Source organism: Clavelina lepadiformis, chromosome 7 (assembly GCF_947623445.1).
Source record: "Clavelina lepadiformis chromosome 7, kaClaLepa1.1, whole genome shotgun sequence".
NCBI lineage: Eukaryota > Metazoa > Chordata > Ascidiacea > Aplousobranchia > Clavelinidae > Clavelina > Clavelina lepadiformis.
The window spans coordinates 16,365,895-16,382,129 of record NC_135246.1 but is presented as its reverse complement, the minus strand read 5'-3'; the positions used below and the strand labels follow the sequence as shown (position 1 = coordinate 16,382,129).

General features: G+C 35.8%; 3 protein-coding genes and 1 long non-coding RNA gene across 15 annotated transcripts in view; 3 read left to right on the top strand and 1 right to left on the bottom strand.

Moving 5' to 3' along the window:
• The first annotated feature begins 1,608 nt into the window (after nucleotides 1-1,608).
• LOC143465903 (uncharacterized) lies at nucleotides 1,609-4,510 on the top strand. The gene is made up of 2 exons (XR_013118672.1): nucleotides 1,609-1,900; nucleotides 2,194-4,510. It is a non-coding gene; the product is annotated as an uncharacterized LOC143465903 (long non-coding RNA).
• Nucleotides 4,511-5,848: 1,338 nt separating this feature from the next.
• Nucleotides 5,849-8,711, bottom strand: LOC143465901 (carboxypeptidase E-like). The gene is made up of 3 exons (XM_076964423.1): nucleotides 8,108-8,711; nucleotides 7,092-7,499; nucleotides 5,849-6,850 (listed from the first exon to the last, which is right to left on the bottom strand). The coding sequence occupies exons 1-3, from the start codon at nucleotides 8,651-8,653 to the stop codon at nucleotides 6,164-6,166; spliced, it is 1,641 nt and encodes a 546-aa protein (XP_076820538.1). The 5' UTR covers nucleotides 8,654-8,711; the 3' UTR covers nucleotides 5,849-6,163.
• A 1,188-nt stretch (nucleotides 8,712-9,899) lies between these two features.
• Nucleotides 9,900-12,980, top strand: LOC143465470 (CD63 antigen-like). The gene is made up of 5 exons (XM_076963789.1): nucleotides 9,900-10,240; nucleotides 11,456-11,586; nucleotides 11,970-12,078; nucleotides 12,264-12,405; nucleotides 12,659-12,980. The coding sequence occupies exons 1-5, from the start codon at nucleotides 10,081-10,083 to the stop codon at nucleotides 12,921-12,923; spliced, it is 807 nt and encodes a 268-aa protein (XP_076819904.1). The 5' UTR covers nucleotides 9,900-10,080; the 3' UTR covers nucleotides 12,924-12,980.
• Nucleotides 12,981-15,756: 2,776 nt separating this feature from the next.
• Nucleotides 15,757-16,235, top strand: part of LOC143464532 (CLIP-associating protein 1-B-like) — a 28,866-nt gene continuing 28,387 nt past the window's right edge. For all 12 annotated transcript variants that reach the window (XM_076962348.1, XM_076962344.1, XM_076962352.1 and 9 more), the window contains exons 1-2: nucleotides 15,757-15,971; nucleotides 16,055-16,195. In XM_076962348.1, the coding sequence (XP_076818463.1) occupies nucleotides 15,927-15,971; nucleotides 16,055-16,195 (186 nt within the window). In that variant the 5' untranslated portion in view covers nucleotides 15,757-15,926. The remainder of the gene's footprint in view (nucleotides 15,972-16,054; nucleotides 16,196-16,235) is intronic.

The following is a 16,235-nucleotide window of genomic DNA, read 5'->3' as shown; positions in this document are numbered from 1 at the left end:
TAAAAAAGTTTGAATCATGTTTTTCTGGAAAGCATGTAAACGCGTATGGGAACTTAAGGAGGCCATTAGCTTATTTTTGAAGGCAATCGATAAAGCTGATGATTTTCCTGAGCTGGAAGACGAAAATTGGCTTTGTAATTTTGCGTTTGCTGTGGACATACTAACGCACATGAATGAGTTAAATGCGAAACTTCAAGGGAAAAACCTTTTCGCTCACGAAATGTATACAAATGTAAAAGCTTTCAAATGTAAATTGAATTTATTTTCAGAGCAAATGCTAAACAAATCTTTTGTCCATTTTCCCACTCTATTGACGATAAAAGAAGCCCGTAAACATACGAATAAATAGGCCTACAGCAAATTACTAGTTGATCTGCATCATGAATTCTGCCGTAGATTTCTTGATTTCGAAAAATCGTTTCAAATCGTCTCACCTCCCTTGTCTCAAGTTGCTGTGACCGCACCGAAGGAGTTACAATTGGAGTTAATCGATCTTCAGAGTGACTACCTTTTAAAAGAGAAATTCGAAGCCTTGAAGCTGAATGACTTCTACACTTCATTATTTAATGCCAGATTTCCGAAAATTCGAAAGGTGGCACAGAGTATGTTGGTGCTGTTTGGCTCCACTTATATTTGTGAACAGACTTTCAGCTTGATGAATTTCAACAAATCGAAGCACAGATCTCAATTGACTGATGCTCACCTAAAATCTGTTCTGACAATCGCCACAACCAAACTAACTCCAAATTTTGTTACTTTGGCAAAAAATGTAGCTTGAGGACCTTGTTCAGACTGTAAATAAATGTAAATAATTTTCGTGCAAGTTTTGTTTATCAGTTCATCTTAACCAAGCTTATTATTGCAAACAATGTTGTTAATAAACTGTAGTTTTATCACTCTTGTCCGTTTCATGCACTCGCATGGCCCGCTTGTCTAAGTTTAAATATTTTTTGGCGCCCGATCTAAAAAGCTTGCCCACCCCTGATCTAACTTCATTAATGGACCTCCGTTGGTCCGACAAAGAGCTTTAAACGGCGTAAAAACGCGATGTCGAGCTTGCTACTGGTCAGCAGCAGAGGAGCTACAATCCTACAGCTCGTTGAAGCCGTCGGGCCGACAACTACGTGCTATCTGGGTTGTGGATTAGTATGGCCACCAAACCCAAAAAATAATTCTTAAGTTTAACCAGTTTAAAGCCAAATTAACACAAATAACGAAACAACTACATTGGATATTAACGGCCAAAATAGATATATAAAGTGATAAAGTGACATGGTTTAATTAAGATGATAATGAATATGTTAAGTGCGCAACAGATGGCAAAGCATAAAGTAACACAACAGCGGATAAAGTAAGAAGAAGAGTATTTGACCAGCCACAAGGAATGTGTTTAGCATTATTATATTGTTAACCTTACTTCCAGTATTTCACTACATCAATATTAAGTTATTAACCCACTTCACAGTATTTTCTTACTTCCGTTAATCCGCTTTATTTCTTCCTCAGTGCGAAAGCAGATTAGTGTCTATGGATTAGTGTTGACCTTTTTCCACAACAAATTTCCTTCACTGATAATATTCCACTGACCCAGTCCCGAATGTAGCAATACATGTCTCTCAATACATTAGGCTATAAACTTTGTGCTATGCTGTATGGACTTGTTTGAAATTGTGAAAGCAGTCAGGTTATTTTAATTTAAGATTTTAGCATGTCGGAAAACGTCTTTGGTATGGTGTGGTATGATAGGCCTACATACCTTTGGGAAAACCAATCAATCAATCGTTTTATCTTTCGTCAAAAGCGCGATGTAGGGACGAAAAATCAAGCCAGTTGCTACTAGCACGCGCCAATGAACGGGAAAATGTGACAAAAGCTTAAAACGTGCTCAAAATTAATTAAGGTAATAATTACTGGTAACAACTAACATGGCCACTCAACCCAAATTAGTTAAAGCCATAAAAAGTAAGTTGAAAAAAGCGAAATTAAGCAGACAAGCTGGTGGTCTGTTCAAGCAACAGATGATAGAAAATCGCTTCAATGCTGTATATCAGTGAATGGGAATAGAAAACTTATCGTAAAAGAAACCCCATCCCGAGCATGAGCCCGGTTTCTGTTGGTCATAATACTAATGAAGGGCGTTTTTGATGAGCCCGACTTTGTACAGCAAAAATGTACACCAATGATCATTTTTAGATCTTTAGAAGATGTGATGACAATACTGCTCATTGCAAGATGGTGTTTTCTCTGGTACATCGAGAGTTATGTACGGAGAAAGATGCCAATGCTGTCCAATATATGGTAGTACTGAAAAGAAACCCCTCACATTCCGAAGCTGAAAACTCCAGTGGCGCTGGTGGTGACGTTTCAGTCCAGTAACTGGTTCCAGTCTTTAATCAGGTGGTTGAGGAAAGCATTAACTATTCTCAAGTTGAAAGAAAGATATAGCAAGTGAAAGTGTATTGAAAATTCTGTGAAACCTACATGTCAACATAATAACTGTTATAGTATTACTAAATGTTGCCTACATGCAATAACATTGAATGTGACTTAAAGGAGCAGTTACTACTGTAACCTAACGTAACCTACAGTCTTAGTACCTTTATACTCAGTGCGGACTGCATTATTTGGCTTTCTTCGATAAGGTCTTGGGAACGCAAATGATCAAAGGGCACATTTTAAGTACGCACTCATAGGCTGTCAAGGGCCGGTTTTAATAATTAACAAGCCCCTGCAGAGCTTGTCTGCTATAAAAACATGTACAGGCGTAGCTCAAGTAAAATTGCATGGTATGATATTCTTTATCCTCAGAGGAAAGCCTCTACATCACTTAAACCTGGCGGTGATTCTTCATCGCTCGAGCCCCAGTCACCGAGCTAACCTTTGTGCCAGTTCCGATTTTCACACATTTTCTTATTTTTTTTGATTTTTTACATAGTATTGCCTAAATTTAGAACTGTCCACCAGGTTCACTGAACAGATGCAAGTGTCTCAAATGCCTTGCCCAAGTTCATTACAACCTGATAACGGTACGGTACCCAGTTGTGACTGGGCATTAAACATGGAACGCAAGCCACATTTGTTGCGAGGCCAGTGCTCGAACCACTCGGCTACTGAGCATAAAATAAATCTGTAAATGATTAATTTTATTGCGCAGTTTTCAATGCACATAAAACTCCTGCTGGAAAGTATGTATGATGTGCCAGAGAAACTTTCTGGCACAGAAATTTCATTTTGCCCATATTCTATAGCATAAGTATTACGCTGGTGTGGCAAAAATTTTAGCATTACATTTATTGACACATTTATCCTGAGCACTGAAAGTTAACTTTCCAGTAGGGAGCTAAGTGCATATTTATTCATAATTACATATTAGACTAATGTACCTGAGTGCACTACTGAATCGTGGTCAAAGCATGACTGATGTGCATGGTAACCGAAGCTGGAATTGGTTTAGTGCTGCACTTAAGTGCGGCTGTTTGGAAACTACTTAGCTCTATTTTTAGGTTCAGAGCTATTTGAACAAAACAAAAAAGATACAATCGGAAACAAAAGTTGGAAAAGCCTATTCATTCATAAATGAAATTAATAAAGAAATATATATTACTAAGACTCTACAAACAAGTTTAATTTTTTTCATCTACTGTTACACCAACTTGACTCCGTTTTTAAACATTTTAGAGTTTGTACAGGTGCGTTATAAACTTAAATATTGTTGCTATTATTTACAATATTATTGTGATATTGCTTCATATTTGTGCTACAAAATTTCTGCAGGTTAATTAAACAAACTGTTAAATATTATATATACCATGGCAAACTTAGCGTGGAGATTGAATGCTTTCCTTAAAACACCCAAGGCAATTACCAAGTTGTACGTGAACCAATCAGTCATTGTGTCGACCAACAACTTTTCAGACAAGGCTGCAGATTCAGCTACATCTCAACCTGAAACAAAGTTGCCAACGAAAGTTGAAAAGTCTGCAACAGACCCAAGCAAATACAATTCCACCGAATATTATACGTACACTCAGTTTTCATACTATGACATAGACGCTGTTTGTGTGGAAAGTCGCATTCCACAACCATCGGCTAGTTTTAAACCATGACCGCATTTACTCATTTTTTGTCTTGCTTCTAAAGTTTCCTGATTGTTATATTAAGGATTTGGTTAATAGAAGACCTTTATTGTACTACATAATATGTTTGTATTGAGTTTTAAGTTTGACAAGTTAGCTTTCCCAGCTTTTTCTTGCTTTAAATTTTCATGCAATGTGGAATATTATTTTATGGCATGGAATAGGTTTAGGAGGAAGAAATAGAGATTTTGGCCCAATCAAGTTTAGTAATTGTAATTTGCATGAATGTGTACTGTTTCATACATTGGGGCACACACAATAACTGTTAGAGCAGTGTTTCCAAAACAATTCCGCAAGATATAAGTTGGCGTTCCAAGGCAAACGGTATTATGTACGCTGTTCGGTATGCTTATAAAAGTATATGTACCACTGGAGCCCCCTTTACTGAGCGAAATCTTTATGTCTGTTTGTTAGGACGGTTTTTTGTATTGCTTTGTTAGAACACTGTTTGCCGGACCACAACCATTTAACAGGAGCACCGTGCAGAACCCACGCGTTTCTGGTTAAAGGAATAATTTTTAATTGTTAGTGCACAAAGCATGGGCTTTTATCACAATGCTGGACATACCGTATTCCTTTCACCTTTACATAATTGTACATGAGGAACGTTTTTGCTACGTATTATTATTAGGTCAATCGAGTGGCGTATGCAGTGTTTTGCGCAACACGGTATTTTTGTAGCGACAAAAAAGCGCTTTTTCACCAATGTAACTTGAGAGATGCACATGTACATCGTGTAAGTGTTGCAACAAAGTAACACTACACTTCTTGAGCTTATGGTAACACGAACGTCAATTCCAGAATGAAATAAGTTCCATTTACTGACACTGTTTGTTTACCACAATGTAGTATAGCCGTTTGATGCCATGAATAATCAGATCATGTTTTTACGAGTTTTGGGGTTTGCGACCAACTCATGCAGATTGGTGGCTGTATGAGTTACCTACCCGCTTTAGACTAAAAGACCAGCGCATACTGTATAACCTACGCAAAAGAGACCAAAATGCTGCAAATTAGAACAATCGAAAATAATCTTCAGCGTAGCTAGAGTAACTAAATATGCACAATTTGTAGCGGATATCGATGAACTCCTTTACGCATAGATGGGCAGTACCGAGACCGGTACCGTCGATACTTTTGAAAAAAGCACCGAATCTTAATACCCAATTACTGTTTTTAAGAAATTTCAGTCGGTCCCGTTACTTGTACTTTAAACGCGATTATATTAAAATTTTAACAAGTTTGTTTTCAAAAATAGATGTTAAATAATCCTTAATACTAAATTGATCTGTTTATCCTTTGTACTCTAGAAATGGTAAGTAAAATTGCAAATGATTAAGATCACATATGTTTTGACCTGGAGTAACCTTTACCGAGGGCATAATAAGTTAACGGCAAACATTTGCTGCAGCATATTTTACGCAAAAAGTAACAAACAACTTTTTTAAAATAGTACCGAATACTGGAACTGTCAGTACTTTCAAAGTACCGACTGCCTACCTCTGCCTTTACGATTAGTAGGTTTTGTCGACAATTTTTACTGATTTGTGCATTTAGTAGTTAGTAGCCTAACCACTACACTACATACGTGAGAAGCTTACAAGAGACACTTTAGCCGTAATTTCTAGAATAGTTTATGCGGGGGTTTCTTGTTAAAAAAGTATGCGGTTGTATACGTTTGAGTTAATGGATACCAATAAAACAAAAACTGAGAAACATTTTATTAAAGCAATCAAAGCCACAATTGATCCAAACAATTGTTCACAGTGAAAATAAAGAAACGGCAACAAAAAACGTTCGCTATATTAAAAAACACCAGAAATTTCACAAGAGCTAATGCGTAATCATCGTTTTTTTTGCTTCTAAACTTTGTTTCATTCGTGTTTACTATCAAAATGCAGTATTGAAGTTTGTGATTTTATACGTAAGCAGCATACAATAACGCATCAGGTGCAACATTCTACATGCGTGGCGAGATAGGCTATTCCATGGTAACGTAGAACGTTTGAAAGAAGAGAATTCTAAATTCAATATAGATAAAAATCTACCTGTAGCGCACCTTGTAACACAGTGCGATTATTGTGAACGTGAATTGTTTTTACTCCAGACGTAGCTGTGCCGTGCCTGGCATATACTTGGTAAGTACCCGGCTGCATTGGTCGCCAATAATCACCGTCTTTGTAGGTCGTGACATCTTTCGGATACCCTACAACGTGCACGACAGCTCCTTTTAGCGGTTGATTTGTCCGGCTGTGCCGAATGACGCCTTTGAAACCAATGTGTGTTTGTTCAACGGCCGTAAGCATCGCTTCTCTGTTTTTCTCCCATTCTACTCGTAGCCTAGTGATTGATAACCACTTTGTGCAGCTGAGTTCAACAACGAACCCAAAGCAATCGGTGGCGATATAGGAAAAGTCTTCCAAACCGCCAGCAAACGAGAACCACGTCGCTCCGTTTACAATCCCGCCCAGCCAACGAAAATCTCCGTCCAAGCGGAAGCAGTTTCTGTCTGTTCCAGACTTGGTACGTTCGCTCATGTCTCCATGTGTAGTCGAGTATGTTTTAGCGAGATGCAAAAAAATCTCGTTATCTGGTGTCGGCGTGTACCACCTCGAAGTAAATCTCTTGTCGAAGGGATACACAGCACCGAAACCACCATCGTGAAAAGTAATTGAAAGAACAAACGGTAGAGAAAATATCCATCTCATAACAGCCTGTAAAAATAATTGTAATATTTACGGTAAAATCCAATGGAGATATAGGTCTAGTCAGTAGTCTTGAACTCTTTAAAGTTTGTTTTCTTGTGTACCTTTATTCAAGGTGGAATACGAAAATAGCCTAGGTTACAAAACTTTAGTCAAGATAAGTCTCCCCTTAGGGCTTAGGCTTGAACATTGTGTTTTTGTAATCACATTAATAGCGATGGAATTCGAAGATCGCCTATACGACACTTACTTTAGTTTCAGCTTGTAGGAAGTTGGCATTTTTCAATGTTATTCGATTGCACTCTTGCGTCCATCCCCATTCTTTCTGAGATTTGGTGGACACATTGTTATTATTCACAGGCAAAATTGCATCATCAGGTGCTTTCTTTACATTATTTTGCTGCTTAAGCAAGTATGGCTTCACAAAATCTGTGAGATCGGGAAAATCTCGGTTAAGATCCCGCCCGTTCCAATTATATCTACCGATGCTCCAATGCCGTCCTGCCCACCTTTTTGCTATTTCGTAGCCGTCAGGATTCATCGACGGCATTATATGGATTCTGGTCGAAGTAATTAAATGAACAATGCGCTGCTCGTTGCGCAAATAACCGCTGCACAAGTGTTTGGCGAATTGCAGAGATAACTCTCGACCAGTAACCTGTAACAGAGAACAAATATATCGAAGACAATGAATATACTAGTTTGATTCTAAATCTAAGAGCAATGGAACGCTGCGACCACATAAACTTCACCATGCGTATGTTGCGAACGTTAACGCATCTTGTTGTGACATATATACCTAGCCACTGTAGCCAGTGGCAGACATTCTTTAAAATTTTGATTTTAAAGATAATAAAAGAAAAAGATTGCCATTTAGCTCTCAAATTGGCACTAAGCTTTGGCAAATTGGCACTAAGGAAAAGTAAATACATCTTAAATTACTGTGACGTTTAACATTTTGCATGTTGGTTTCTAAAGCTCAACGTATAATCAATTTAAACGTTGCATACATGTGATAAAAAGATGACCTGAAGTTTTCATGTTTGCTGCAATGTTTTACGTGAAGTAGCATATTTTTGTTTAACAGGATCTGATGAGTTTCATAACTATCAGGTTGTACCATGACAACATATAAAGTAAAATTTAAACTGATTTAAAATTAACCAATGATGAGCTAATTAGACAAAAGAAAGCTAACGTTTATTTACGTAGGCCTATGTAGACAAGTGTTATATAAACTTCTATAAGCCTAGGCTTTATATTTACCTCATTTCCGTGAATATTTGCGATATAACGAAATTCGGGCTCCTTTACTTCATGTTTGCCAGGATTGTCGCTGATTTCTATTACCCACAGAGGCTGCTTGTTTTCCGAAACCCCAATGCTATACAAGCGTGTTATTGTAGGGCAAGCCTTTGTGATGTTTATTAAAGCTTGATGGAGTTGTGAAGCATCATGATGAGTTAAGTCGTCCATGTTTAATAATTTGAGACCACGAAGATGATTAAGACGACCACTTTTGTCCTGATGGAAATTTGATTTCCTCCGGATGTTTTGTGAGCCACCTGAAGCTTCTTTGTACAACCACGGCGAAACTTTTTCTGTTAGGAGCTTTTTGTAGGAAGTATCAACCTCTTGATACACTGGAACTAAACGTTGACGTTCGTCTTTAAAACCATTGTCCGGGCAATGTATGGTATTGTCAGGTTCTTCATAATCATAGAAGCCAGACGAAAAATCTTTTTGCTGTTCTAAACGTGGCGCGCAGAAGCAGACGCCAGAAAAAAGCAAGAAAATCAAGGGTCTGCGCATCACTTTTTTCTCGGACTTTGTCACGACTGGAAACTTAACTAGCAAGTACTGTATATGAATTAACTTCTCATCTTAGTCTATATATAAGCGAAAAATGTAAGTGATGTAACGTAGTATCAACGTCGTCATCAATAAGCTTTCTTCTCAACAGTGAAGAGTTCTGCGAAATGAGAAAGGCATTCTACCAAGTCGCTATTTTAATTACTACACCTGCGGGTCATGCGCTCGCTTTTGATTTTGCCACGACAAGTAAGCCATCTCTTTAATATCTCGTAATCTAAAAGGAGGTCTGTAAGCTTCTATTTTAAGCATGTCATTTTATCATGTCATTTTTAAGTAAATTGCTCAGTATAAACCATTTTACTTTGAATTTTATTTTTATAATTTTACCCACTAAATGTAACATTTATACTCAAAAGTATTTGTGCAAATCAAATTGCAAGGTTGTAATACGAATTTTATTCTAAAAACAAGCTAGAACGGTTAGTCAAAAACAAAAACTAAATTTGTGTCTCAAATTTATAACGCCTTTAAAAAATATATATAAATTAAATTGGCAATAAGTAAAAGTTTTGTTTTGTTCTGTGACGTCATAGATAGTCCTAAACCGAAAGAGGAAAACTTTTCGCCTTTCATTTTGCGTTGGCCTAAGTTTGAAAGTTGTGTTGTTTCAGTTCTAAAGCAGTTAGGCCTATTAGCTTGCTGCAAATCTGTTTGTTAACAGGACAAAAGTGCTACAGTACCCACGTTTTAGCTTTATTCTATTGTGGTTAGCGGCCCTATTTAAAAAGTATCGGTATATTTGATAACATTTGAATTTGTTTGAAGGCAGCCACGACTTAGCTTAATATCTGCGGGCTAGTCTACGGTATCTTACAGGAAAAAATCGAATGTAGGCTAGGCTACCAAGTTAATTTCGAAAGTTTCTTGTAAACCGAAGTTAATTTGCTGTAATATAAACTTAACCTAAATTTTCTTTCAAATCTTTGTCTAACTTAGAGTAGACCCTAAGTAGCTAAAATCAACTTTTTGCATACTCATTCTCCTAACCTAACCACTTGTACCACGTTGTTTTGTACATGTCTGCGGTTTTTGGTGGTCGATAATTGCTGCTATCTTATGGGGAAGAATTTAGCTAAATGTACTAATTATATTTGAAAAACATAAGTGAAGGTGGTAAGTTAGACGTGAAGTAACCACAAACTGCATGCAGAAAACCTATGTTTGGTCTCGCAAAAAACAAATCTCAATTGCTCCATTCTGCTAACTGATCTCTGACTAGGCCTACATTGGTTTTGAAAATTATCACCACGTTGTTAAACAATATATCAAGAGTATGTTCTGACTTCTGAGTTAAGTCAGTCAGTCAAAGACGAACTGCCTTGTTAACAAACTATATACATCGACAGTTTTCAAGTTTAAAAGTGATGCCTGTTGATAAGCAGAAGATGAATTGCTGCGAAAAATTATCGAAAAGAAGTTTAATTGCCCTCAACAGCATTTGCATGTTGTCTGCTTTGATCGCTATCATCGGAGGAGTTGTAGTCAAGATTAATCTCGGTTCATACTTAAACCATCTTGCTGTAGGTAAGATGTATCTTACGCTTAGTGATACCTACTTGTTCTTGGTAAAATTTTTAACAATTTCAATACATTTCTACATTGTATAACACAACTGCATCACTGTGATTGCCTTGTTGGTTTTTATGGGTTTTGCTTGTAATCACTGCCGAAGGTATCATTGTTTATGTCTTCTGATGAGTTATTTTCTTAATAATAATAATATTTATTAATCTTAATAATTTAACAAAAAAATATAACTTTACCAAGGAAACAAAATCAATAATAATGGAATAAGGCCATCACCGGATGGAATAAGACGAAGCCCAAATACGTTAAGTATTGCTTGGGGAACTTACAGCGAAATTATCTAGGCCATTTTGTACTTTTCTCGGTAATTATGTTAGTCTATTTCTTTTACAAAAACGTGTCGCCAGTAATAAATAGCTTTTGTTTTTCTCACGACATGAACCTATGCTAAGTTTAGGCCTAATACGAGTTGTTGTACAATCGTACAATACACAATCGCAAAAATGCCTTCTCAACCACGTTAATAATAAAAATACCTAGCGGCGGTATTTTCCCCGAATGTGTTGTAAACATTTATAGGATTGCGGACTTTTCACCCAATGAAAGCGATACATTAAAAAGTGGTTGTAGACTCACATGCAATCTGTTGGACAAGCGCTACGTAAAAATATTTGTTGCTTTTAACTAAATGTCTTTCGGATAAAAAAAATACCAAGAGCAAAGAGATCTCTCAAACATGTTACTTTATTGCAATATGATCACGTTTTCCATTTCCACATTTAGTTCACTGGCTTATAATTGCCTTGAAGTTTCAATAACGATATTCGGGCTTTTCCTGGCACAGTTGTTTTCCAAACATGGTTATCTGCTTAAAATAGTTGAAGGAGTATTTAGAAAGAAATAATAAGGATGAGTTCACCGTTCATGAAGTGATATTTTTAGAACTGCGTGGATTACTAGGATAGTAAACGCAACTTTGCATCATTAAAATTATTGTTTACTTTCCGTAGAAGCCTCAAGCTAATTGAGAAAAATCACGTTAAGAGTTCTTGCAACTGAAACGGTTATAAGAAAAATTAGCCATATCGATTTAGCAACAAAAGCCCCAACGTAATAGGTTTTGGTTTAAAAGATTAATTAATCTTCTTACTTGTTACGTAATGTTGCGCTATTGGCAACTTTTCTAAAGCAGAGCGTTTTATACTTTTTCAGGAAACTTAAAGACAGCGACGGAATTTCTTGCTACCGCTCCTATTGTTTTCATTATTTTAGGATGTTTCATCACAGTAATATCCTTGCTCGGTTGTTGTGGCGCACATCTAGAAAACCTATTTTTACTTAAGGTAAGACAAATAACCATAATTTGAACGTTTAAAAGTTACGTTTTGCTGCAGTTTCTAGTTTAATAAACACAACGTTGGCGCTTTGTATTAATTAATTAATTACCGGCCAGCGTTGGAAAACTTCTACAAAATCAGCACTTATCTAAATAGGTCGATATGAAAATGTGTATGCTGTGATTTATGTTTAGTTAAATAAATTATCCTCCAGACTGATACGCGAGTATTTTCGAACTTTAATTGATTAAATTATTGAGACAGTTGAAAATTACTTTCTCATATAATTACTTAGCTCCACCCTACGGATGTTTTAAATCGAGAAAATATAGTTTTTTGTTTATTGAAAAATGGTCTATGTAATTTATCGCATTGTAAATAATTTGTAGGTTTACAAAGTCACTCTACTTCTTGTATTATCGGCGTTGGCAGTGACGGCTGCGTTGACCTTCACTTTTAAATCTTCAGTTCAGCAAGCACTCTTTATTGCCTTAACAAGTGAGTGAAACATTTTTAGTCACAAAGTCCAAAAAACGTTTAAGCATATGCGAACCGTTTTTTTTCCAAAAATTACATCAATTTATAAACTTAATAGATGAAAATACAATAGATTATCCACTAGGGAATACTACTAGTTTATTTGTATTTTTAGTCTAGTGGCCTATTATTTATCTCTGTTCTAGATTTTTTTCACACTTATAATAACACCAGAGAAGTGATGGATTTAATACAAACCAATATTGATTGCTGCGGAGTTAATTCAAGTCTCGATTGGAATTACAATGATATTTGGAAGGAAAGAGCGCAAGAAATTTCTGACAGAGAGTATGTTTTTCGTACCAATAGGCGAAAACCTGGCTTATAATAGCATATGATATAAATGGCTTATAAACTTAGTACAGTAATAGAGAAAGCATTGAAAAATGCTCGTTACAGAATTAGTAAAATAAACATTTCAGAAAAGTAGGCTATTGTGTCTAATTTTTTCAAAAAAATTATGTTTGATATTTGTATTCACTGGCCTCAAGCGAGTATTTTTCGTTGCCTAAGTTCAACATGTATGATGTTTCCATTATAGTAATCTGATTCTGGGCACAAGTCCGGTGCCGGATAGTTGCTGTATCGATATCGAGGCTGGTTGTGGATTAGCTAACAGCGCAGAAGATGTAAGCACCGGTATATATACAGATGGTTGTGCTGGAAAATTTTGGAATTACCTTTCAGCAAATGGAGACACAATTGGAATTTCAGGATTGGTGGTTGCTGCTATTTTGCTGTGTAGCATAGTTTTCACGTGTTTTGTTATCAATTACGTTGACGAAAGCGGTGATTTTGTGATTTGATTAAATGCCTGCTTTATATATGCTAAATAAACTTCTCCGTCCGTAAAATGCCTTGCGGACCCATATATTTGCAGAATTGATTTTACATTCTGACATTTTATGTTGCAGTCTGCATTGATAGTTAATTATTAATTATATCATTGATAAGAATGGTTAATAAAGTTAAAAGTGTCATATCCCGACAATAAGAAAGAAAAAGATTGGAAGAAGCATATAGCCATGATTTGTAGGTATAAAACATAATACAGTATCTTCAATCATAACAGAGTCTTTACACACGGTATATAAAAACTCTGATAATAGTAAGTTTCAAGAACCTATATGATGTATTCTGCAATCTACATCAAAATATTAATTTAACACTGTACTATATTTGGTTTTGTTTTCCTTCGGCCTTGCTTTTATCCCGTATTTTTCCGTAGTTAAACAAACTCCTACAGAAAGATCCGTTTAAGTTAAATGCCGAAATTGATCATGCTTTGATCAAGTTATGAGGCAGGCAGGCCAAGCTTACGTTCATGAGTTGTCTGGCTTCTTCGTTTTTAAGTATGCGTAGGCCTAATTGAAGACATTTACCCGTAGCCAAGCTAATATATATGACTGCCAGGGATTCTACCTGGGGGTCTGGTATATAACTGCTCAACTCAATGACGTCACATTTTGAGTAGCTGGGGTCAATAGCATAGGCCAACAAATACATCCTGTGGTTGTACACTTGTATACCGGATCCTCTACTTGTAGTCCGTCCTTGATAGATTATTAGCTTAGTGTTAAAATCATCGAAGTCTAAATGCTGTAATGCAATGGTTTGAGTATCAAACCATAGAGCCATAACAGGAGCTTGAGCGATGCGTAATCATCGCCGAGTTAAAACCGTGAAAATTTTCTTCTGAAGATAAAGATTGTTATCATACCATAGTCTAACGGTATCAGATTCTTTGCAAAATTCCTTAAATTTTCATTACTAAGAGATTAATATTTTCAATATTCGTACTAATATTATTGTGAAATAAACAAAAAAGGCAACAGTCCTAGGCTAGTAATACTTTGTAATTTCCTTGTGTTCTAGGCTTTTTGAAAAATCCTTGTTAATGATATCAGTACCAAATTCTGAAATTCATTTCATGCTGGTGTGGTTGGAAAGTGATCAAACTGCTCTATGAATAATATTACAACAGTCTTACTTAGATATTTTCTAAAAAATGAAATTCCGCAGTAATATGGAGCATGCTAATCTATGGAAGTGTGAAGGTAAAGACACTTTACATAAGTGAGGAAGTAGCAACATTAATGTGTGGAAGTAAGGAAGTTTTAGGGCAATTTAGTTATCTAAACTTAGAATTGGGGTCGGTGGGGACTAATTTAAAAGTAATTTAGTGTTGTTAGTTCTCCACTTACATAGATTAGTGATCTTCAAAAGTATGCACATTTGCATATTAACCCTAAAGTGTTTGGTTTGCTTGCAATTTGTGGTGAATATGTTTTATGATAAAACCAAATTTTTGTGATGTAATTGAAAAATGATCAATTTTACTAATGAATTTGCAAAACCATTTCTACATTACCCCGAAACATAGTCATGCAAAACAAAACTGTGCATTGACATTCGTATTAAAATTTATTAAAAATATATTCTATGTAAAAAAAGTCTTCAAATGATACCATTTTTATTTCTTTATATTGGTGGGAAAGTAGTCAAATCGTCTTTGCATATATTTATAACCACATCCATATTGGTATTATTGCAAAACTAATTGCAATGAAAATGATGCAACAAAAACGTTTGCAAGGAAATTGACGTACCATTAGTGATGGTTGTTCAATTACATTAGTCGTTAGCATCACTGAACCAAAAGTGTTAACCTAATATTTGGAAAAACTGAAAAAAATTCTTTATTCCTGTAGTCAATGTGTAATGGTTTGCTTTTTTTATATCCACTGCGCAGCAATTTTTAATTTTAAATCGGGTGTCGATAACCTTTAGCGTTAACAGAGCCATTTGACCACTAAAAATGAAAGTGACGTCACATTGCGAATTTTCTTCAACGTTATAATCATGAAAGTTTTGCAAGATAAGCATTAGATTCACCTGGAGAATAGCACATGGCCAATTAACACATATGGACAATATTATTTTAACAAGAAGTTTAAACTGAATGTCCATTATTTAATCACGACTCATGAGAGCCAGAGTAGAGAGATGAAAGAGCAACATCTGGCTCCAAAGCTGTGGGTTGTCGATATAGTTCTTATAATTCACTTGGTTTTAAAATGGTTCAGTTCTCAGTGCGTATACAGCCTAAAGTGTACTTAGATCTCCCAGCCCCAAGTATTCTGGTCGAATCTAAAAGAAGCAGATGATGAGCAAAACCAACTGCTTACATAAAATAAACAACAATTTTTATACTACATGTTTATTTGGTTCAACTGTTCATCACCCACTTTGGATATTGACAGTTTGATGATTTATTGTTCAAAAATTTGCCACACATACCAAATTTTTGTCTACTTTATCTCCGTGTGACACAACCCTACCTCATTTATTCCAAAGTCCTAGCCATGTTTGCCAGTATTATGAAAGTTTCTGTGATGATTTATTGTGCAATGAAAGATTGATGCAGCCATAAGTATATTAGTTAAAAATCTATTTGTGCATTATTTGCATGAACTTTGGCATGGAACTTTAGCACACCTTGCCATACTGTTTCTTTACATACATAATACACTATTTTTTGAGTCTTGCTTTTATGAACTAAATGTATATATCATATACTTGATAGTTTGAACGGTTAAGTTTCATACAAAATGCTGATACCTCATTTGTTTTTTAGAGAAGTGGTACTGTAAAATAAAAATAACCAAGTAAACTGTCAGCTTTTTTAAATGAAAATTGTTATAACATACCTTGGAGCTCATCATTCTGCTACAAGTGTGAATTTTAATTGTCTGTGAACTCTGAATGGAATTTATTTGACATTATTAGTAAACACATTATAATCCACAATGAAAGTTGATGAAGACAATGCTTTACTGTTGGTACGGGAACAGGTAAGAACACAATAAAGTTTTATGAATGGGACATCAGTGTCGTGAAATTCTGCTTGCCTTTATGATCGTCGTGGAATTATTAGGATATGAAAAGAAGAATGAATGGTGGTGAAGAGTTAATTGAGTATCTTGCTTCACCTGCCGCTGACATAACATTCTGGACTAATATTGATAAAATTGTTGATGCTCTTGCCACTTACTGGGTTAGCTCAAGCAATTTTAAGGTAAGTGTTCCATACCAATCATCAAGCACGTGCAATGAAA

Bases quoted from the DNA above. Each gene is read 5' to 3' on its own strand.
- LOC143465901 (XM_076964423.1), bottom strand. From the start codon at position 8,653: ATGCGCAGACCCTTGATTTTCTTGCTTTTTTCTGGCGTCTGCTTCTGC. The intron at 7,500-8,107 runs GTAAATATAAAG...TCTCTGTTACAG, and splicing joins CAAATATTCACGGAAATGAG to GTTACTGGTCGAGAGTTATC. The intron at 6,851-7,091 runs GTAAGTGTCGTA...TTATTTTTACAG, and splicing joins TCCTACAAGCTGAAACTAAA to GCTGTTATGAGATGGATATT.
- LOC143465470 (XM_076963789.1), top strand. From the start codon at position 10,081: ATGCCTGTTGATAAGCAGAAGATGAATTGCTGCGAAAAATTATCGAAA. The intron at 12,079-12,263 runs GTGAGTGAAACA...TCTCTGTTCTAG, and splicing joins ACTCTTTATTGCCTTAACAA to ATTTTTTTCACACTTATAAT. The intron at 12,406-12,658 runs GTATGTTTTTCG...TTTCCATTATAG, and splicing joins CAAGAAATTTCTGACAGAGA to TAATCTGATTCTGGGCACAA.